We start from the raw sequence: 24,949 nt of genomic DNA on the forward strand, positions 1-24,949 counted from the left end.
TAATGTTCTGGATTTATTGACAAAAGTTGAATGCAGATAAGTGTTCATTTAACAATCGTAAATGACAAAAAAAGAATCACACTAAGTTTTTTGTTTAACACTGACAAAATTGGAGATTGAGCACTTGAAAGACATTTCAGGTAAAAAACTAGATTATAGTTACCTGTAATCTCAGTGGTTTTAATGCAATTAAAAAGAGCATTTGCCCTGATGACAATGGAGAAATTGATAGAGTTACAGCTAATTATAAATACTTTAAGAAGAAATTTATAACTGAGACAGAATATTAAGTCACATACAGTAACGGGTCATTCAAAAATGTTCCCCCCAGAATTTAAAAAAGAGCGGCAACACAATTTGATCAGATTACTTCGTTGTTAAATAAAGGTCATTTAGACCAGCATCATTTTACAGCTAGGTTATGTGTATATATTCATTTTTTGTGATGAACCAAATCTGGCCTCATGTTTATCTTCTTTCTGACTTAAAGCCAACAGTGTAACGTCATTGTTTTGGAGGCAGGTTTTCAATCCAATTTTTATCCTAAAAAGGCAGATCTCAAACATTACGTATCACTTTCATTTGATAATTTTCAGTTTCTAAAAACCTGAGTAATGACGCATTTCAAACATCTTTGCGACTTTTCTTTTTCTTTTTGTACTTCTTCTGCGGCGGTTCGTCAGTGTCCAGGGTTTCTACACTGTTAGTTTCTCTGCGGTTTTTCTTCTTTTTCTGATGCATCGCAGAAGTTACAGCGTTACTCTTCATTGGCTCGTGTCCATTTATAAGTTGACTTTCCTCACAGTCTTTTTGAAGCTTTTTCTTCTTCTTCTTCTTCTTGGATGGAGGCGTCTCTTCAGAGTCTGCCTCTATTATAGTGGGAGGGGTCGAGTTTTCAGCCTCTGCAGTTTTTCTCTTTTTCTTCTTTGGGGGCTCTTGGGTCTCTCCGACTCCTGTTATTGTAGGAGCATCGTTCTCTTCTACGGTTTCTAACTCATCTGAAGCTTTCTTCTTCTTTTTCTTCTTCTTAGGAACCTTTGTATTCTCAGTCCGTTGTGTTGAGCTGGAATCTTCTAATAAAGCAGATGTTTCAATAGTTGACAATGCTTCACTTTGGGGGTCCCGGGCCTTTTTCATCCTGGCCATCCTCTGTGCAAAGTATTGCTGCATAGTGAGGGTGCTCGTCACCGTCTTGGTAATAGACTCAGTGTCCAACTCCAAAGGTGCCGTTACTTCCTCCGTCTCCCCCTGAGAATCACTGCAGCTGTTTTCCTGGACCAAGAAACCACACACACAAAAATAATTAGTCATTAGAAATGTATTATAAAATTGTCACACCTGACATTTATCATATAGTTATCTCTGCAGTCAGTTATCACTAAATACATGTTTACTTGTTAACACAAAAAAGAAGCAGAAAATGAGTTGAAACTTTGTTGAAATACAATATATTTGTCAAAATGTTAAAAATCGTTCAAAACTGACCAACAAAAAAAAAAAAACTTCACAAGCTTGAAGTTGAAACGCAATCAAAACTTCAGGAAACAAACAAAATGTATGGTTTCATAAGAACTAATGCTTGATTATTCAAAATCGCCCAGCCCTACTTGATGTTAATTTATTTTATTTCAAACTGTTTTGAACTTGTAATAAATAAATTAAATAAAATGTACAGAAAAAACAGCTGTGTAGAGAATAGTGCTATCCCACGGCCCTAAAGGTCAGTGGTGAAGGAACCTCTGATTGCAAAGCTTTGATGCGGGCTGGGCCCGGGGGCCGATCACAGGCCCCTCCCATCTTTAAACTCCCTATTAAACAACACCAACTTTACACTGCAGCACAGATCCTAACAGAGAAGCGTGAACAATTTGTCACCTCACCTGTGCGAGCCATTTGTCTTCATTTTCCTAATGGCCTACTCAATGCATAATGATTTGTTCAGAAGAATACAGAAGCTCCTCTGGAGAGTCGCACTAAACAATACTGCCGCGCTGTGTATTACCTTATAGGTGGACGGCATTTCTCAAACCTAACAGATTAGAGATAAATTGAAAACATTGCAAGGTGCCAACTCTACTTGTGCTTTGTCTTTTAGGCCGTTACATTCATATTATGAATCTCTGACCCTTTTGCGCTCACTGAGACACGCTAAGCATTTATTTGTCAAATATGGACAGTGCTGCAATCTTTTAAAAAGTTCTTGGTGCCATGAAAGATATTTTAGCCTTTGACCCTACAACAAACTTATTATAAAGTAAAATGGCAGAAGTGGGTCGAGTATGAATTCCTTCACATAATAGAGGATGGAATTTATTATTTACAATAACTTCTGGCTGTGTTGTTGCTTACTGAGACTGTTCTCTACAATATTTGTACTTTCTTTTCTTTCTTTCCCTTTGATGTCTGTTGTATTTTGAATTAACTGTTATAACCTGAAAATTAAAATAAAGAATAAAAAACAAATAAAATGAAAACGCTCTTGCAGCGCAGACTCACGTACGCCCAATGTCGCTGACAAAATTTTCATAATCATAGTTACCGGATCTGTCAAACTTGACATTTTGACAGAGGTCACAACCCGACATCAATCCACCAAATTTGAATGAAATCAAAATGTATTTAAACTGTGTAGGAATTTTTGAAAGTCGTAACTGGGCTTTCCAATGTTAATTTCCAAAAATCGCTGAGTCAGTAATCTGGATCAAATCAGGATCCTGTTTGGTCAGATGTTGCATGTCATCGCCTTACATCATATTTCAAAAATCTTGAACGAATCGAAGATGTTCAAGATTTTTAAACTTTTTATATTTTTTTGTGACCTTGATCGTGAACCTACCGCCACCAAAACTAATTGGTCTCATCTGTGCCCAAAAACCAATTAACAGGAAAAAAAACTGAAGTGGATTCGTCAAAAAATGAGGAGACTATTGTGTAGACAAAAAGACAAACATGAACCGTTTTCGAAAGTAATAAAGAAATAAAAAGCCTTTGACCTGCAAATTCATACATGCCGTTTCTATTTGAAGTAGTGGCGTACATTACCATGAATCTGATGATACGATGCGATTCGCGATTTGCATGGAACGATACATCTCATTTTTATACACACAAGTTTCGATACATCGCAATATCAATATTTACAAATTTCACCTTTACAAGTACCAAAATATGGTACATTATATATGTTTTAAACTTGCGAGAACAAGTAAATGGTCACTAACTGTAATTCATGTACCAATATCAAAAACAAGTGGCATGCTTATTAAACTGTCAAATTACATTTTTTTTCCCCTTTCTTTTTAAGTAACCACATACACCTAAAAAAGTGCCCAGTACGTCCAACTCAAAATGCATTGAGGTGTGAGGTAGTTTAACAAGGTCTGATGTGGTTCACTGACACCTAGTGACTGTGTTCACGTGACATGCATATGTTGGCGTAACTAAATTATTTTTTACATTAAAAAGCATGATTAAAAAATGTATTTGGGCATTTTTTGGATTGATACGATAATCGCGTGGTGAAATATCACGATACATTGATGAATCGATTTCTTCTTACACCCTTAATTTGAAGTGAATGAAAAGTGACTGAGAAAAATAAATAAAATATACTGTATATTTCAAAACCAAATTGCAAAATTTTGAAATTCACATCAATTTAAGTACATGATTGAAACAAAACAAGGTGTTAAAGCAAACAAAGTTTTCCCAGACTTTGAGACCTTGGCTCAAAGGAAGCCATACTTCTAACAAGGAGGACGGAGTCCTTCAGGTGAGGTGCCATTAAACAAAACTTTCCAACTTTCCAGAGAAAATCTATAGTCCCAGTTACTGCACAATGGCATCCTCACTGCTTGGGAGAGTGGAGATGAGGCTTGGAGCTGACAAGGCCAAACAACATGTAACTGGGATTTGGGAAGATGGCTGGGGGCCACTTTAGAGCTGCCTGTGAAATTACTCTCAGGAGAGGGAGCGGGTGAATGAGCGAGGGAATGAAAGAGTGCAGAGTAACAGAGAAACATCTTCATCAGGGAGAGGTGGCTCTGGCTCAGTATGTGGTTCGTTCCTCACTGCCTGGGGATCTCCATTAGACTCTGATCCCACAGCAAGAGAAGTGCTGCGCTGAGCAGCGGCTGGACACACAGCATGGAGATAAACCCACACAAACCAGTCAGCAAACTGGCAGCCCTGGAGACTTTTCTTGGCGTTGAGGGCAACGTGTTAAGAAGAAACTCATCTTTAGTAGCATTTTAAGAATCATCTGTTTTTCTAGACATTTCTGGAGAACAACTACTAGAAGTTTGTTGTTTATTTATTTGAGCAATATAAAAAACATTTTATGTACAATACGTTACATGTGTTCAAAGGAGAAAGTGCTCAAAAGGAGTAGGTAGAAGGTCAAGGAACTTATAAGTGCCTACCACTCCTTCACAAAATAACTTTTTAAACTTCACATTTGGTTTTTCATTATGTACGAATTAGAGGTGTCCCGATCAGATATAAGCCCGAAAATGAATATCGGATTCAAATTTCCGGATTCTTCTCCACCCTCCCTCCAAACTCATTTTTTATTTATTTTATTCACTGGTAGAATACTGCAAATATTATGTTGAAGGTTAAAATATATGTAACAATTGGTTAATAATAAATGGGTCAGTTTTTCTCATATCTATTGTTCTCCGTTTTTTATTAAAGAAATTTTTTTTATGTATAATCATACATACTCTTACTTCTTCTCAATATCGGATCATTATCGGTATCGGCTGATACGTAAGGCTGCAATATCGGCATCATATCGGAAATTAAAAAGTTGTATCGGGACATCCCTAGTAAGAATACTATACAAACATATACAGTGCATATACGTACATTTTTTTGTTTGTAACAAAAGTATTGGAAAAAATAAACCAGAATATTTTGTAATATTATTATTATAGTAAAATAAACATGTTGGACACCATGTCTTAGCAGTGTCAACAAAATAAAACATAAGCATAACTAAAAACCAGTAAATCATTAGAAAGCCCGACTGTCACACCTAAAATCTATAAAAACATTTAAAATACAATTGTTTCCAATGAATCCATAAACTTTTATTTTTGTCTCTGGTATCACAGAAAAGCTTTGTTTTTCTTTGTTAGGTTACAGACTAAAAAGTGACATTTTAAAACTTGTGCAGACAAAACCAAACTAGTTTTTGATTTTTTTGTATTTAATTATGATTATTGATGTTTGTTAAAGTGTGTTACAAATACAGAGTAACCAGGGTTAGTGCACAGAGTGAAAAGTGTGCTTTTATACTGCATTATATATGAACTAAATTTATGTTTGAATATAGGATACAGTTAGATATTTATTCTGTATGATGTGTATTTGAAAAACAATCATTAAAACAGAATTTTAATCCATTTTTATCTAAGTTTTTTTTTCTTTTTACCTTGTTTACCTTTATTACTATACATTTCAGATGACCCCATTTTAATTCCACATGTGCTTCCGACCGCAAGGTTGAAAAACACTGAAAATTATTATTATTATTTTTGAATCACTTCTTAAATTTGCTGGAACTCAAGTGGAATGAGAACAACAAAGCTGGATATAGGAGTAAAGGTTTGGAGAACACACCTATATCAAGTCCCCCCCCCCTCCTCGTAGACATAGAACCCCAGGAAAAGGATGCGCTGAATGCAGTGTGCAGCTGTGAGATAAGGCTCCTTCAGCAGAGGAGCGGTCTGACTGGCTATCGGGCCCTTCCTGCTCCACTCTCTCCCCTGGCGGGGGCTGGGCAGGGAACACAAGGAGGGTCCGCAGAGGGTCCCAAAGAAAAGGAGAGGGTGGGAAGACATTCAACAGGCTGCCTCCTTAAAGACGCTCCAGTTCTACCAGTCCTCCCCAGTTAACGCGGCCAAAGGAAAGCTGATGGTACGGTGTGCGCTGAGGTGCCAGGACACCGAGGCCAAGAGCGGAAGAGTCAATCACGCCAGCAGAAATGATGGAAAAGGTTCGCCCAAATCCATGAGGAACTTTTTCCTTTAACTGATCCCAACAGGAAGAAACAGAAAAAGAACCAAACTGTTCACTTAATTTATCACCGACCAGCTCTGCAACTTTGATAAAACACACACACACACCGACTTCACATTTACTAGTTTCTAAAATAAACACTTTAGCGTTTCACAAACCTTTCCAAATGATCTAAAGCCAGCATAATGACGAGCCAAGAAGAGAAAATGTTTGAGGTGAATAAATGTTGTAAAAACTTACAAGTTATACAAACATCAACATTAAATGATGAAAATATTACATTAAAGATGAGAACTTGCAAAAATGAATAAAATTTAGTTAGTAGACTAATAAACTAATTACATAATTACATTAAAAAAATGTTTAACAAAAGGCACTTACACTTTATGTATCCACATTTTCCATTTATGTATGTCTTTATTTATTATTTCATGGTTTACTTTGTTCTATATATATATATATATATATATGCGCAGTGTACCTTTGATGACAGTTGTCTGTGATTTTGTTTGTTAATTAAACTAAGAAAAAGAAAAAAGTTATACAAACATCTGTAACAAACATCCTGGGAAAATGGCCCATAATTACAAAATGATTACATCCTAAAGTAGTTTACAGACAATGGGTGTTATTTTTAAATCCATAATAGGGGCCATACGTCATTTTAATATTGGCGGAGCCAACCAGTATAACAGGCCAGTATGACCAGAAAGACAGTTTTAGTCATCAGCTGCGTTTCCATTACCCTTGGAAATGCACAAAATCTAAATAACGCAATAAAAACGGTAACGGAAAAACACTTTAATTTTGAAAAAAACACTGAAATATCACCAAAAAGTTTTTACACTTTCATGAGGAGGAATTTCAGATGTTTCGATATTGAAATGGGTCACAAATGCGCTATGGAAACACTTTTTACGCACATGACCCGGTTCCTGGTCACATGACCACTTCTATCCAAGAAAACAGTGCGGTACGTGTAAACAGGAGAGACCGGGACATTTCCAAGCATTATACTTACAACAAAGGAATACAGAGAGTTATTAGGAGGTTTGGAGCAAAGTCTGCCAAGTCCTGCGGGATGAGATTTCACGCGAGTTATGAGGCTCCTCCCCAAAACAACCCTCAATGGAAACACGTTCAAAGCGCAATTATACTTTGTCGACATTTATTTTGCAAAAATCTGTAACGTAAACCCAGTTAATGTTATTGATATGATAAATATCTGATATTGTATGGCTTCCTCACTATCTGATAAACGTGGTGAAAACTGTAACATCAGGGCTACCTTGACTATTAAAGCTGAACGATTAATTGCATTTGCAATATCATAAAACGCAATTTTTTAATTGCAAAGACTGCAATTTTTTCTTTTTCATTGTCTGCACATGCTGTCAAAGGTCTACACTACAAGAAGTGCAATCTTTCTATATGATGAAGAGGTAAAGCCACAAATTTGTTTGCTTTATTGCTGTAATCTGTGCTTTAAAATGTATATTTTATATTTATTAAAAGTTTAAATAAATCTGATTTTTTTTATTATGAAACAAATTGAGTTATTGTTCATTGAAAAACACATAAGAGGCCCTTGAATAAATATTTGCATATTAAATCACAAGATTGATTGCAAATTGCAATCAGATTATTTTTCCAAAATCGTTCAGCTCTAAATACTATGCAATACAATAATCATGCAAAGTTAAAGTACTGTTGTTTAAGCAACACTAATGCTGCAGTAAATACATGTGAACCACTAGGATCAAAAAGTTTAATAATGTTGACGTTGATATGAGATTATTTGGTGTCAAAATGAAGTGCGGACAAGAAAACACAATGAGGAGATTTCAGCTACTTGAGATTTGAGTTTTAAATAAAAATATTATTTATATGCCCACCCTGGTTCATGTAAATTAGATTTTTGACAGCACAGCAGTTGCTCATTAATTCTCTTGAAAACTGCCCGTTTGCATTACTTGCAGATTTTTTTTTTTTCCTTCAATAATTTTCTAGCCAATATTGGTTGGGCATGTAATTGGACGAGTGTGCTCTCATTGTCCTGCCACAATAATAAATTTGGTGATACTCGGGGTCTATGGACCGGGCCCCGATTAGCCAGATGTCTTTCCCTGATGAGCACACAGGTTCAGCAGCTCATCCTTCATGAGTGTGACGTGGGCGGACAGAAAAAGATATGTGGATACCATATTCCCTGGTAAATAAGGAAAAAACATCAGTTGACCATTGATCTTTTTTTTTTTTAAGTAGTAATGCTGTCCCCAATGTGGATCTAGTATTTATTCCTCAACTAAGAGAACAAAGTCAACTCTATACTGTTCATACCAAGTAGAATACATTGTGTGATTATTTTCCAGATTATTCTCATTTTTACCAAAAGCGCATTTTCTGCATGTTAACACACACATAAAGAGAGTTTGAAAAATTACACTTTGCGGCAGGGCAGGAATGTTTATCATAAATAACAAATTAAGACAGTATTATGCATGCGGCATGACTGCCCTGCGCTTGTTTAACATTAAAAACGAAGACCGTCAATGCAACCCTCGCGCACACTGGGGGGCAACCCTCATGCACAACCCGAGGAAGGGGCGATAGTTATATTCCCCTAGCAGTGATTTATTAGATTAAAAGTAAGTCAATGATTAAATGGAACGAGTCCGCTTTTAGCTCTCTCTGCTGTTTACTAAAATCTTGGGGCGGTTAGCTTTATCGGGCGGTAATTACCCTGCTCCAGTGTACTGTAAGCGCTGGGCCTGTCACCAAGAGACAAGACACCCAATTTTGTCTTTACTAATCTGCTCATGGAGCTGGCACAGCCAGGAGGGAGCAGTCCAAACACTGCCAGGGAGGTAGTGGCAAAAATGTGGTGTGTGTCTTTCCAGGGGATGGGCGGGCCAGTCTTTCAGCGGGTCTTTGTATTTTTTTTTGCGGTAGAACCTAAAAAGACCTGTCACGTACGCGTTGAAGTAAAGAAACGCTTTTACTCGAGGCAATTAGATGTTATCTGAGAATGAATTTAAGCTCTTCTACTTAACAATAAGGCAAAGTGCCCTGTATGAACGTGCCGCTCTACTGCTGCACTACACGTTTACACATACAGTATGTCCCATTTCAGTAGATCTGGACAGTCTGCACAAAGAAAAACACAACAACATGACTCCAAAATGTAAAGTTAAATCTGCAATTCTCAATCAAATTTTGTAAAACTAGACAAAGCACAAGATTAACTTGTTTCTCAATCTACCAAACTTTATTTTGAAGTGAGTTACTGCAGCATAGCCTAGTTTATTCACAGCACATGGTGAAGTGCACCCTGGTCAGGTCGCTAGTCAATTGTTGAGATTACAAACAATTAAAAGAAAATGACTCCCACAGTCAAAAAGCTGAAATAAATCACTCCACATAAATGTTAGAACCATAACCACCACCTTCAGTTAGGCTAAACCAGGGGTGTCCAACTCATTTTACTTCAGGGGCCAAATACAGATAAGTTTGATCTGAAGTGGGTCGCAGAGGTTGGGAATCAAATAATTCTAACATTAGTGCTACTTTGCATTTCCATGTATAAAAGATAATTTAAAAATGTGTAGAATATAAAACAGACAATATCCAAGCAATAGGTGACAGGCAGTGACTATATTTAATCTGGGGAAATGTGGTCAAATAATTTGAAGATTGAGCAGGATTTTGAAAAGTTAGGTTTTGAGAGTAAAAATGACTTCCATCATGTTAGACAAGCATTGGAAAACTGCCGACTACACTTGAATAATCGTTTTACTTAAGTTTTGCTTCCAAGTAAATGTATTAAAATGTAATTTTTTTTTAAGTGCGTTACTTATTACAGTGATTTAAAATGACTCCCAATTTCTGCTTAATTTCATTAAAAAAAATCCCCTGAAATGTTTTTATTTTTTGAATATTGCCAAAATTCCTGAGCTCAAGTCCCCCTGGAAATTTGCCAGATATTTGACGCCCCTTTGTAACCCTACTGAGATATCCACAACTAAATTATTGGTAATTTACACAATGATTCATGTATAAACCGTCATTTTCACTTTCCCCCGCGGGCCTATTTTGATGCTAATAAAAGGGCCGGATTTGGCCCCCGGGCCTTGAGTTTTGACACGTGGGCTAAACAATCCACTCAGAGTTACCAAAAATAAGCCACATTTATTAGCCAAAACTGAACTTGAAATGATTTTAATGACTTAGGACTGAAGCCACTGTAGGAGTTTGAGACTATTAGGTTTTTCCATCTTTTGCATGTCAGCAAACATATCCATTTGGCTCCACCCATTAGCTCCCCAGCGTCTTGTCCACCAAATTCTCAAGCCTCCAACCTGCGTTACCCCCTACCCCAAATAGTCCATCCCAGGGGTGTCGGGGGAGACCCCGCTGACGTGCGATCCTTCATTCGAACATTTGCGTGGGCAGCAGACATTGGCAACAGGTGTCACTCGCTGAGGCCTGATCCGCGGCTCTTTGTGCGTGAGCAGGAGTGGGAGTGGGAGAGGCCACGGGGGTCACGCTGACCCAGGAACAGAGCGCTTCATACCTACTGCCCGACTCCAGGTTCAGCCGTCAAGACAAGGCCTGTGCAAAACTCTTAGCCATGGTTTTTCATCTCTGACACTTTAATAGTGAACAGAACTAATGATGTTGGACCTATGTTGACTGAATACATTTGTGTATTTAACTTTGAATATTGCTTTTCTTTTTGTCATGCTTTGTGCAGCGCATATTTCCTCCTAACTTTATTATTTCTGTTACTTTTAACCTTTTTAAAAGCCTCCTGTGGAGAGGTATTATTCCATCCATTGCCATTTTTAATCTAAACATTTATAAGCATTTCATCATAGTTGAAAAATCTAAATAATTAGCATTAAAAAATGTTTTGGGAGGGAAAAATGTAATTAAAAAAAAAGATTATAGAACGTCTTGACGAAACAAAAAAAAAATGCAAACGAATATGAAGGAGAAAAAGAGAAACCACAGCTTGTTTCCACCTTTCATCTGAGCTAGAGGCTTTAAAAAATGACTAACTTTTGTTGATGTATGAATCGGCGGGGAGTCTATTTATCAGCAGGCCCTCTGCAGTCGCCCGCTTGGGTCCCTCAAGTCACAAGTCGCGTCGCTCCCCTTTGACTGATTAATTAACCAATCAGAGGACATTTTTCACTGGGCGGCAGAATGGTTTATTTCAGCTAATGCCGGGCTTTCCAGTCGAGGCCCGTTGGAGCCTCATCGGCTCTTTCGGCCGGCCTGAGTGGCTGGGCAGTGGGGTAAGGGAGATAAATCAAGCAGGGCTAGCCCTCCATGTGCCTCCCCTAACTAAACCCCCTGAGGAGGGCATAGAGAGCAGGGCTGGAGGAAAATGGGGGAGGAAGGAGAGCGGGGTACGGGACGGCCAGGGGCACTGCTCGCCCGCAGATAAGGAAGGGGAGCACAGGGCTGCCAAAGTGGCTTCATTTAAAAGTGGCCGGGGCGTTTTGATACCTCGGCAGAGAGACCCTGTCATTTGTCATGTGGTCAGTAATTGTGTTGAGGGGAACAGGAGGAGGCAGGAGACTGAGGAACTCTTCAGCGTGGGATGGGTGATGGATAACAGAGAGCAGAGTGGATGGACAGGTGCTACACCAAGTCAATGATTGTAGAAGCCTACATAATGATAATATTAAGCTGTGGCTAAAACCATCCATTCTTTTTTTTAATTTTATTTGCTGAATAATTTAATGCCTTCTTGGTAGAAACTGTTTTCATAAATGTGTTGTGTTGGCGCCTACAACAGTACGGTCACAGTGTGTACGTGAAATACCTAAATATGTGATTTTGGCAAATGTTTAGCAAATTATTGATGTGACATTTGAGTGTTAACCTACATTTGATCATTCTGAATTAAATTTTAATTTAAAATGTTTTATCTACATACAGTAAATTTACTTTACTGCAGATCTAAGTTTAAGAAAGCCTTCATATTTAAACGTTTACCATAAGATGAGCTAAATACGATGTTCTTACGTAGTCTTAAAATCTGTGATTCCAAACCTTTCTTGGATCTCGACCAAAAATAAATATTTTTTTCTATAATCAGTTTTTGATCAAGTTCGTTATACTTTGTATTAGGGCTGCACAATGAATCAAATTTTAATTGTGATCATGATTTTTGGTTGCGACAATTAAATAGAATAACAAGGTATTTATTTCATTATCCTTTGATGCATTTAAAATTCTTGGGTTATTTTTCACATTTTTTTAGTATAATTCTTATTAAAGCTTAATTTTGCACTGGAAACTGTACACAATTTGTTTAAAAGTAGTGTAATAAAAGCTGATTTTTTTTCCCTCCCAAACATGATAAAAAATCGGGATTACAATAACATTTTGGCCATAATCGTGCAGACCTACTTTGTATTAACAAATGCAGGGTAGCCAGGATTAGTGCAAATATATGCACAAGCTCAGATATTTTTATACCGTTTTATTTTATTATTTTCCCTTTGTCTTTATTTCTTTGTACTGCATTTTATTTTAACTAGATTTACATTTGAGGAAGTGAAAGCAGAGAATACAGTATAAGATTATGTGTTGCGTTTTAACTTGAAACATAATATTCAAAAAATTTCAAAGAAATATTTTTTAATCAGTAATTACGTTTAACACATTCTAGGCCAGTGGCTCAAACTTTTCTAGCCCGAGTACACCCTTTTTGCTCAGAATTCTATGAAAAAACAACTATAGAGCATAATGATAAAATGAATGAGTGATAACACACATTTGAAAGAATCCCATTGTAAATACGTAGAATGAAACACTACTTAGTGCATCTTGAATTAATATATTTCTATAGTTTTTAAAATTTCTGGTCAGCTGATTGACCCTTGTATTTTCAGTTCATGTTCTAATAATATAATCACTTTCATCATCATTATTATGATTATCATTTTGAACTAAGAACATTACAAAAGCCCATATTTAACATTTTCGTTTGTTAATTTTCCACTTTCTCTCTCTCAAGTAACCCCTGTAGTGCCATCCCGTACCCCTACATGTACCCCCATTTGAGAAACACTCTTCTAGGTGACCCTAAGGTTGAAAAACCCCGTCTTAAATGTTGTTTATAGCACATGGAGTATTGCTTTTGATGAAAAAGTATGTGGGACAGTCAGCGTGTGCATGTGTGCGAGTGCATGTCTTGTATTTCAGGGAGCGTTGTGAGCAGCGATAAGAGTGGAGCAGGAAGCACATCACTCTGGAGGAAGGAAAACACTCGCAGTGGGGGGACTGGTGGAAGAGAGGCTGGGGAGACGGCGGTCGGCGGTGGGTAAGTGCTGGAAGATTCATGAGGGGAAAGGAGAACAAGGTCTGGAGTAACCCATCCAGATTTGGTCGAGTCTCAGGATGCTGATATGTCATAATGCGATTGAATATGAATCTAGTCTAAGACCAACAGTGATGCTTGAGTGTTTGTAAAGACACTACCCGGCAACACGAGTCTCTGCGTAGACGAGTATGTGCCGTATGATGAGCGCTGCAGCACAGGATGACAGTGAACAGGGAGCCGAGGAGAACCGGCAAAATGCCTGGAACTTGATTGGTCCGTCACCCCCTTTACCTCAGATGATACTGGGCTTCGACACAAGGCCTCACGGGAAGCCATTGTAATTGTGCTCAGTGTCTTCGATATGGTCAATGGTTTCCCTCCTGGCTGAAAAATAACAACCCATACCCAAATGATTAGGGGGGAAATTATAGCGTGTATTGCTTGTATTTCCAAAGTTAATCAGCTGGGGAGCGGCTGCCATTGTGATGTTATTGCTCAGCACCTGCAGGGAATATAGAGGGGGTTTTTGTTGCTTATTTTATGGATTTTTAAGATGCCAATTCCTTCAAGCAAAATGCCTGAGATAAACAGAAGACGCTAGCTAAGGATTTTCTACGTCTAAAGTGTCCAGGAGCTGGATAGGTCATTGTCTTTCTGGCTCAAACATGGGTCAGTCCCATTTGTGGCCACCATAGATACATTTTTTTCCCCTTCATTGATGGTTAATTCTAAAATAAAAATAAAGAATAACTATGGGGTTTGATAGTGTACCTGTGTCCATTCTCATCTTTACACCGACCAACTTGTGCTGATGATTATGTTCAACTGGCAAAGCATCCAAACTAGGAAATTGAAAGATCTCCAACTCTAAGTCAAGCTAATACATGAAGAACACAAGATTTTCCATTACATATGATGAGAAATTACAATAAACAAACTACTGTGTGAATAATTAATGCACTAGGGCTGCACAATTAATCAAATTTTGATAGTGATCACGATTTTGGTTGCCATGATTAAATAAAGCGGATCGTCTGCAACATTTACATTTATTATTACGGGCTCTACATTCTGTAATAATGTATTCATTCAGTTAGGTTTTGGTGCATTTTAAATTCTTGGGTTTATTTTAATTAAATTGTTTATTACAATTCTTATTCAAAAGCTTCATTTTACACTGTAAACTGTACACATAATTTGTTTAAAAGTAGTGTAAATAAAAACAGTTTTTCACCAAATATGATCAATAATTGTGATTACAATATTGATCAAAATAATCGTGATTATCATTTTGGCCATAATCGTGCAGCCCTAATATGCACTTGTTTTTAAATAAATTGAATTTAAATAGTACATTTAAAACAAAAGGTCATCTTAATTTTATAAAGCTTTAAGGGAATATAAAATAATCTTAAATCAATGTACATATTAGGATTATGTTGTTCTTCATGGATTGCAAGTTCTTGTCGTGTAAATCTGATCTACCTGAGCCTTTAAGCCTTGTTTCAAAAGCAAAACATGTTTGAAGTGCCAATCCAATATTGCCAAGAGCCAAAAGTCCAATATATATATATATATTGCACATCTCATCATTTTAGATTTCTGCACATTTGTATTTTACTTTTCTAATGCCTGCTGGCACATCAAACTACCTGATGTAATGTTCCACGAGTGAGGTCGACCAAAAACAGGCAAAGTGTGAAGCAGAGGAGGAAGAGGTTAGAGTGCAAATCCTTTAACTGGATTGAGGTTCTTTTGCCACCTTCAGTGGCCTGTTGGCGGTGTGAAAGCTGAACACTGACATGGCTAATATGAGGCCACGGGCTGCCTGTCCCTGTGGAGACAGAACCATGACACCAAAGTGGCTGACGAAGGCTTCGGCTGACGGTCATTTGTAATTACTGGGACGACGACAGATCAGCTTCAGCCACCTGGGCAGATGTGTTTCATCTTCTCCTCGAGTGCACTTCCAACTGCGTCGAGATCAAAGGCTAGCCGTGGCTAAGATCAATAGATAGCTGGTTCAGGGGCTAACTGGATTAGAATTAACCTCTCATTGCATTCAATACCGTCTATGCAAATGTATTAAAATTGTTCTGTTTTGCAGAACATGAGATTAACCTCGTTGGTTCAGATTTGATGTAAAAAAATTAAATACAAAAAAAAGTAAGTCAGATCATACCTGTTCCTGGTCTTTGGTTGATCTTGCTCTCTTCCCAAAGATGCAGTTAAGGTCAGTTTCAGTGCGAGATGATAAGTCCTTTCCTTTAGGTAAATAAAGTGATCAAAAAAACAAAAACAAACATTAAATCATTTTTTTTTTCTGCACCTCTGTTACATGAGTTCAAAGCCCACACAGAAATCAGCAAACATTTATTTTTCTACTGAGCATTACAAAATGACAAATTAATCATTATTAAAATATTTTACTCATACCAAGAGGTGTAAATAGTACTGATATATCCTACTCAAGTAGTAGTACTGTTATTTGATTGAAATTGTACTCAAGTATTTTATGTATGACTTACTTGTACTTAAGTACAAGTAAAAGGTAGCTCAATTAAGTAGTACTCAAAATTATTAGTTACTTTCACCCCCATGTTTATTTATGGTAATAAATCTTGCCACAGTTTCCTTGCATACAGTAAACATCTCATGTATAAACTTAAAAAGGAAGAGACCAAATATTGAACAATTGGAACTTCATTTTTTTTCCACAAAGGTATCTGTACAAAATAAAACGAGTGTCAAAACGTTAAATTCTTTTTTGTATTTTTAAATAAAATAACATTCACGAATTCAATTTAAAATAAGAAAAATGTGCCAATCTGAACCAAAGAAAGTGTATGGATGTTGATCAGAAATGGCACGACTAAAAACCTATGTATTATTCGCTTGTTGTCTGCTCATTTCATTCATTTTTTTTTTTTTTTTTTTAATAGGTTTACAATGTCCGTTGATCATTTTAAAACAAAAAAAACATATATTAATTTAACCAGTAACGGTTTGAATTACTTTACTTTCTTTAAAACTTACTCAAGTACAAGTAAAATGACTAATTTAGAAATGTACACAGAAAAGTACAAGTACCAATAAAAGCAACTCATTTACAGTAATGTGAGTACTTGTAATCTGTTACTTTTACCTCTGCCAAGAGGTAAGTAAAAAAATTGAATAAATGAAAATAAAAGAGGGAAAAGGAGAGAAAAAAAGGAAAAAATAAAGTGTGTGCGCATTTGTTGAGGTGAAAGATAAAGAATGCTCACGCTAACTTTGCGTAGCTTTGCATGGATTGGCTCCCACTGCAGAGATTAAACGGCAAAGAAAAATAAACGTAGGACCTGGCCTGCTAACGCCACGCCTCTGGATCCCCATTTACAAAGACTCCTGAAGCCCACGGTCGTCTGTCTCAAGCCTGAGTCGTGTTCGTACAGCTGCATCCTCTTCCTTCAGCGAGGCTCTGATAACATTTGGTTATTTATTGCTTTTAAACTTCTATCTCCTCTACTCTGGCCTTTAAAAAGTCACAGCACATGCGGCAGGTCTGAGAATTAAAAACCAAGAATGTGTTCACTGAAACTAAAACAAATGGAGGGAGAGGGGAGGGCTCCTGCTGTGTTTGTCATTTAGTCAACCAAGTCATACCCAAACTGACCTTTCCCCTGTTTGGACAGGAAGTACCCGTCAAAATTTTCATGCTTTCAGGTGAAAGTGCAAATAACAATGTTCTGATAAAAAAGAAAACCATTCTTTTCCCATACATTCGATAACAGATTCCATTTAGACCAATGGTTCCCAAACTTTTCACAGTCTCGCTCCCCTTCAAACATTTAACCTGAAACCATAAGGTTTCAGGTTAAATGCACACAAAAACACAATGTAATGCAGTGTTTTTCAACCTTGGGGTCGTGGCTCCATGTCGGGTCCCCTGAAATGTCTACTAAATTATTAGTTAAAAAAATGTCTTAATTATTATTCTTTTAAAATTATAACACACACACACAACTATCTTAAACAACTGTTTCCTCTACTTTCACAAATCTAATTCTAGTTCACATAAAATGCAGGATAAAAAAAATCTGAGCCAGCGTATCTTGTCACTTTGTGAACTAATCCTGGCAACAACAAACATTATCAAAAACTAATTCTAGAAAGAAGAAAAAAAAAAGACAAAATTTTGTGATATTAAAATGGGGTCACGACCCAAAAAAAATTGGGAACCACTGATGTAATGTCATATACAGTGTAGCCCTACAGTGAAAGGTGTCTCTGAATTTGACCGATCCTGTTGAGGACTATATAATAATAATAATGTGTAACCATGGACTGTCTTACAAAGGCTAATGTGTAATTTGTGGCAATGCATTAAGGCACCTGACAGCTGGTCAATTTATGTTCTAGTTTCCAATTTTTAATTTTTATTCATGTACCCCTATGACAATTTGTGTACCCCACATTGCGAACCTAGGATTTAGACCAATGAAAAATAAGCACCCCTCACACATGACAGGCTGATAAAATCGATAAAAATTGACTATTAAAAGTCATAACAACAAATTCCATTATGGATTTGTTGCGTCGTGGAATTTATGTCACTGACCGTGACGCAGAGCCGTTTGATTCAGTGTTTTTGTGCACGCGCAGAGCGTTTGTGTGGGTGCACAGTATGTTTGTATGTGCGCGCATCACGAGTGTTCGTGGGCACGCACGGCAATGTTCGCGTGTGACTGGCGCGCATACGTTTGACACTTTTATTTCAGTTTGAGGGTTCAAATTTGCTTTATGGATAAACTGTGTTTTAAAGAAAATCTTCTTCATCAATTAATTTAATGACCGATTAATTGATTAAAAAAATAATCGTTCGTTGCAGCTCTACACATGGGTTAAAGTGCTGTATAGTTTCCAAGGTCTTGCCTTAAATAACAAACAGCCTGTTTTCTGCTATTTGGTTCATCATATGATGATCGCTTTGCTTGGGGCAGCAATGGAACTAGGACAGAGTAACAAATGGAGAGCTGTAGTTAAACCTCCTCTGCAGCCCTGACAGGTGATGGATGAAGGCAGCAATTAAAACTGGTTACTGGTCTATACGGGAGCTGTGGGCTAACAGAAAAAAAACACAAAAAAACATAAAAGGCTATCAACCGTCACCCTAGGTGAAAAAGGAGCCGCGAGGAAAAAGGTGAAGAAAGAGCGGGAAAAAGACTCGCTTTAAGTACTGTACATGTTAAAAGTGAATTTGATACCCTACCCACAACATTTTAAATAAAATATTGACATACAGTCAATAACAAAATGAAGTAATACGTTTATTTTAAGGTTGGATCCACCCCAACTCACCTTTCCCAGGTAACTGAAAATAAACGAGACAACTGTGGGTTTTTCTGACCTTATCAACCTCTCATGTAACAAGCTTAGCAACACTAAATCTATCACCAAGCTTTAACTTGGCAACTGCAACAAAGGCAGGAGAATTGGATCCAAAGCTGCCGGTGAAGGCATGCAACTGGGTGCGGCTGTGCACGTGTTGCCAGGTGACCTTTGGCTTCAACTGGGATTTTTAATGATTAATAAATCAGTAAAAAAAATTAAGAAAAGTTACGAGTAGCTGATAAAATGAACAAGAATGACCATCACTGATGAATGCAACAATGAGTAATCCATGAGATTAAACCATTTATGAATTTTTAATGTTTCCAGATTACGAGGTGAAAAAGGAACGTGATGTACCAGCATCATTTCTGATACATGACAACGGTTGCAGAGGAGTCGGGTTAATGCAGTGTTACGTTGCCAAAGACGGTTGACCTGACAGGACGACCATCTACAAACAATCGCGGAGGTTTAGGATTGAATTACAGTAAATATATTCCCAGTTGTAGTTTTACTTTGACTGTTCCTTTCTCAGCTTTCCAACCAATAAACAAATCAAACAAATGGCAGGATCACATGGTGTCACCTTGGCTTCCACTGACATTAATGAAGAGTTGTCAGTGTTACGAAAGAGATCCTCACAAATGTAGGAGAAGCCTTAAAACTATCAACATACAAAGACCATATACTGGTGTGTGATTCTAGTGTTATTTTAAGTTATTGCACTAAACGTCTAATTTTATTGTTAATTTAATTATTTTCTATATATATTCAGTTTGAAACTGAAATTTCAAGTCAAATACATTTGAATTTAATAATATAATATTTTTTGTCTTTACTTTTTCAAAACATTGTATCGTATTGATCTATGAGCTCAACCTTATGCATCATATCAAATTGTAAACTGAGTGTATCGTCCAACCCTTAGTAATAGACACATTACATCTTTATAAAATTGATCTTAGCAAATACAATGTTTTGCTCAAAAAGCAAAACATCTCCCTAAACTATAAGACAGCTCATTGATATCCTTGAGTGTAATAATTAATAGATTCGTTAATTCACTGGATTTATATTTATCTCATTGTTTTTTGTTACCTTTGTGTTTCTAATGGGTCAAATTGCACAGCTACATGTTTTTATGTACCATGTACACTTCGTTTTTATTGTGGCTTGTATGTTTTCTATGATCTTTGCACTCTGAATCCACCTTTTGGGGGCAAATAGTTGATTGATTGAAGTTCTGGTCTAAAAATCAGGAGAAAAATATATTCTGTATTGCGCTAACAAAAAACAAATACAACAACAAACACTAAACATTGCGCTACAAACAAACCCCTATTTTTATGAATATATGGCAGCCACTGATGGACTACTGGCACAGGGATTCAAAAGAAAACTATTGAAAAAGGACGAAGCGCATTTGACTGATACCTGATTTAGCTTGACATGGGAGACATACTTAAACATTACAGTATAAATATCATTATTGATATTCTAAATTGATTTTGTGTGTGTTTTTTTTGTATTACTTGTTGGTTGTGAACTGTTGTAAAAAGAAAAATATATTTTTAGCAGTGGGTGATCATTTATATGAGCAGCATTAATGATCAGTTCAATACCCAAAAAAAGCAAAGCTAGGATTTGATAATCTAGGATTTTTGATCATGGCTGCTGTTATAATTACAGTAAAGATTTAAACACATTTTCACCTCAAGTCTAAATTGTGAGTCATAGCGACGTCATAATAAAAATGACACACCAACACGTCTACTTAAAAACACAGGAAAACAGTCGATCCACCGGTACTTGTGTCCTGTGTGTGTGTGTGTGTGTGTGCATGTGCGCATCCGACAGTCAGGAAAAGGCCATCTTCTGGCTCCAGTTAAATTAGGACTGCAAAAACAGGCTAAGAGGATCTGTGAGCGACCGAGGCAAAGATTAATCTGGCGGGGTCATCCGATAGGTCACACGGGGCGGGGTTTTTTGTTGTTTGGGGGGGGTGAATGGAGAACCCAGATGCCCCAAACAGGAAGCAGGAAGTTGCTATTGCATGACGTCAAGTATTAAAAGCTCTTCCAGGTGAGAGAAAACTTGTTGGATGTGTTGAAACAAAAACGATAAAACATGAGGTTGACCAAAAACATTAAAACTTCCGTCCAGAAATGTACTTTTATGACTTTGAAAGCATCCTGTAGTCAGATTTAAACACGTACTGTACCGCCAACAGCTGCATCACTCATCAATAGTTTGACTGCACGATTATGACCAAAATGATAATCACGATTATAGATTATTTTTAGATTCACATTATTTGATATGGACATCACAATTACATTAGTTGTCCAGATGTATTTTTTGTGTGTTAGCACATGTGCTAATTTACAACATCTGTACACAGGAGGCTTTTTAAAAAAAGGTTAAAAGTAACAGAAATAATAAGAAAGCAATGAGGAAATATGCACTGCACAATATATTAGAAAAAGAAAAGCAATATTTAAATTTAAAGAGTCGTTAGTTATAGGGCAGAGGCAACACCAGGTAAAACTATTAACGTGAACACTTGTTTTGATTTTAGTCACTCATCCTGTTAAAGAAAACATCTGTATTTTTATTTAAACACTTTTTAACAAACAATATGAAACAGTTTAGAGTGCAAAAGAAAAGCTTTAAATAAGAATAATAATACTAAATTGTACCCAAGAATGTTAAATGTACTATGAGCTAACTATAGAGTGCAATTACTTGGAAAAAAAAAATGCAGCGTATAAAGAAAAGTTAAGAACATTACGCTTAGATTAGACATGTAGCAGAGCCGCATTTTAAATGAAAAAAATCACCAACGATCAGGTTAATTTAATCGTGGAGGCCGATTAATTGTGCAGCCTTAGTTTGACTCAAACTTTGTTGGAGAAATCTTCTCGTCTTGAACATAAAATGCCTCTCCCTGCCTATCAGCGCGCTGGCCTTGACCAGCAAATCTCAACTTCCTGATGTGTAAGAGAGTAATGAAAAGAGAAGGGAGATTTATTAATATCCTCCTCGAGCACACACTGCGCCAACTGACCCAGGACAGGCTGACGGAGCTCTGATCAGCGTCTCGTCTATGTCTGAGACGAGTCAACCGAGGCCAACCCTGGGTCAAGGTGACTGTCTAAGTAATTTAATTTCTTTATTTAAGTAGGGACAATACATATTAATGAACATTCAAAAAAAATGTAAATATGCCAGATTGTAGCCAATGGCTAATTTCCATCTGTTGTCCCCCATTCTCATATGCTTTCTCTATCAAAGGTTTTTACCATAAAGTCTTGTTTCCTTTCGGAAAATAAATAATAATAATAATAATAATAGCTTTTGTGTTATTTGGACAGTGACGGTAATGAATCTTGTGACTCGTCTTTTACAGCCGCTGTCAAGACTTTGACAATTAGCAGAAACCTGTGAATTTGTGCCGGACCAGAAAAGTTAAAAATTAATACAACTTTAACACCCACCTTTGGTGAACTTCATGTAATGAACCCTCTTTTTGGAGGTCTTGGATTTTTCTTCCAAGCTGAAGTTCTTCTGCTCATCTTCTTGTGGAATTTCTTCAAAATAAAAGTGCACGATCACAGGGAGCATTAGTGTCAAATGTTGATATGCCAACGCACTCATATGGAGATGTTTGGAATATTTGATACAACAAAAGATAATGTCTTTAATTCAGCATTTATATACATTCTTAATGAGGGATGTTCACACAACAGTTGCATTGCAACGCCCCCTACTGTACATTAACTAACTACAATATATCAAGTCATCAAGTGCACATCCTTTATCTTTTTTAGTGCAAGTATTTACTCCATAATTAGGATTACCTAAATATTTTTAGATTAATTTTGGACACTATCCATTTCAGGGTATAGCATTTGCATTTATTCAGCTTTTAACATTTAACCATCTGCAAATACAAGCTTGTTTCCTGCCTTTTTTTTTTTTCTTTCTTTAAATCAAAAATAAATTCTAATTTATATTTCCATCACTGTATTTGCTGCTGTGGTTTACTTTTAATCTGTTATGTGTCTGAATTTCTTAAAAAGCACTTTTAAATCAAACGTATTATTAATGGCTATCCCCTAATTTGATGGAATTACTAACATACTGAACGTCCCAAAATGATGCTTAAATAATAATTAAAAAGTCTTGTAGATAAATATACATTTCTATACTCCGTGAGTCAGAACAGTATGTTAAATCTCACAAGCACAAGATTTTGCGCGCAATGTGACGAGTCCGCCTCCACACGTTTAACAGGAAAATGTGATTAAAATGCGTAATATCCTCCCAAAGACTTTTACAATGTTAATTGCACAACATATAGTTGACTTAAATAAGTTAATACTTTTATTAACCTACCACTGCTGTTGTTCTGACCATGGCAGTTGTTCAATTGAGTAAGAAGTTCATTGAAATCATCTTGATGAGCGATCCAATTATCCTGCAAAAAAATAGCAAATTTCAAAATTAAACATAAAATATTCTATTTTAAGATAACGTTATGTATAATATAAGTATAATAAAATGTATGTGATTTTAACCATCAGGGTTATTTACCAGTTAAATTCATAATTAGTAACTCACCAATGCAGTGTATTTAAAAAAATTTGTAACAGCTTTAAGATATATTATAGTGTAGTGTATTTGTGTAATGAAGTGAATGAGTGGGGATTATATTGACATGTGTAAGCACTGTTGATTGATTAATCTTTTAAAATATATTTCTATATTTGATAAAGCTGCTAATATTTTATGCTCCAACAACAGTTAACTGTTTTTTAGGAAAACAATCTTTACTTTAACAACCAAACCCTGAACAATAAGACGCAAATAACTTTAAAACTAGGGATGTAACACTTTTTCACTTCCAATATGATACCGATATTGCAACCTTGCGTATAGGCCAATACCGATATTGATCCGATAGATATCAGCACAAATCATACATACATTTGTGACTTATTTTGTAGTGTGGAATGTTAAAAAAAGGCTTGATCACGTGACCAGTCACCTATGGATAAAAGTGTTGGAGCGGAAAATTTTATTGGAAAGCTTATATCGGTGATTTTAGATGCAGGCCGATAAAATCCGATATTCGTTTTCTGGCTGATATATCGGACGGGACCCCTCTATTTAAAACACTGCTTTACACCTGGAAAACAAAAAATAAATGTATACAGTGTTGATATTCATTTAAATTTGACTAAATCTCATCTGAAATCCCATAAATTCATACGAGTTCTACAGATAACACAAAAAAGTCAAACGGCACAGACTGTTTAAAAGCGTTACGCTAACCTCAAGCCAAGTTTGGAATGACTGCGATTCCATAGTGAGTGAGGAACAAATGTTTTAAAAAAACTTTACAGGTGAAAATAATTAAAAGTGTATGTTTTTGATGTGTTTCATTGGTTGGTTTAATAACCAACTAGTACTTTAGATTCTCCTTTTGGCACTGAACTGAATATCATTACATAGGTTTTGTTTTTTTATTAAAGAAATAGAAACATTGTTTATGGAACTCACCTCATTACTGGCATTTGTACCAAGGCCAAAGCTGTTATTCTTGACTTTTACTTTGATATGATCAGTGGAGCCTTGTTCTGTCCTTCCAAGGCCCTAATAATAACAATAATAATAATAATAATAATAATATAATAATCAGCATCATTATCACTTAAAAACAGAGTCATTGACAAGGTTACAGATGGATCACACTCACCTTTCCTTTGGACCAGCCCATTCTCTCCAGCATCTTTTGGCCAAACTTCGAGTCATCATTACTCCAGGCACTGTTCCTGGGGTCTACGGACCACTTCTGCTTTCTACGGGCTAAACACACAGAGGCAGTAGGTAATAACTAGGATATACATTAGAAAAGAAACAATAGTAATACAGTTTTGTGTGATGTTTTTAAAATAACCGGACACACGTGTTTCAAAGAATGCTAAACACTGTTAGCAACTGCGGCGCTTCCACGAGCTTGAACCTCTATAAACTCGCCTTTTTATATTCAAGTATACACACACTAAGTATAAACACATAGCTGCGTGGGTTTGAAACGATCCACAAACGCTGTTAATGATGAATAAAGGACATTTAGTCTGAAAACTAACAAAATAATTTACGTACGATCAGCAAGCATGGACATCCCGGGGTCTTTAAATGGACTGA

General features: G+C 36.5%; 1 protein-coding gene across 1 annotated transcript; it reads right to left on the minus strand.

Annotated features, from left to right (window-relative positions):
• pinx1 (PIN2 (TERF1) interacting telomerase inhibitor 1) lies at positions 1-24,949 on the minus strand. Its single transcript, XM_028440050.1, has 7 exons — positions 24,908-24,949; positions 24,498-24,607; positions 24,302-24,394; positions 23,135-23,216; positions 22,234-22,326; positions 15,546-15,628; positions 1-1,272 (listed from the first exon to the last, which is right to left on the minus strand). Exons 1-7 carry the CDS (start codon positions 24,924-24,926, stop codon positions 625-627), a joined length of 1,128 nt encoding a protein of 375 aa, XP_028295851.1. The 5' UTR covers positions 24,927-24,949; the 3' UTR covers positions 1-624.

The sequence above is a fragment of the Gouania willdenowi genome, chromosome 24 (genome assembly GCF_900634775.1).
Source record: "Gouania willdenowi chromosome 24, fGouWil2.1, whole genome shotgun sequence".
Taxonomy (NCBI): Eukaryota; Metazoa; Chordata; class Actinopteri; order Blenniiformes; family Gobiesocidae; genus Gouania; species Gouania willdenowi.

Coding starts and splice junctions, on each gene's coding strand:
- pinx1 (XM_028440050.1), bottom strand. Junction 22,327..23,134: donor TGGTCAGAACAACAGCAGTG/GTAGGTTAATAA, acceptor TTTATTTTGAAG/AAATTCCACAAGAAGATGAG. Junction 1,273..15,545: donor CAACCAAAGACCAGGAACAG/GTATGATCTGAC, acceptor TTCTTGGTCCAG/GAAAACAGCTGCAGTGATTC.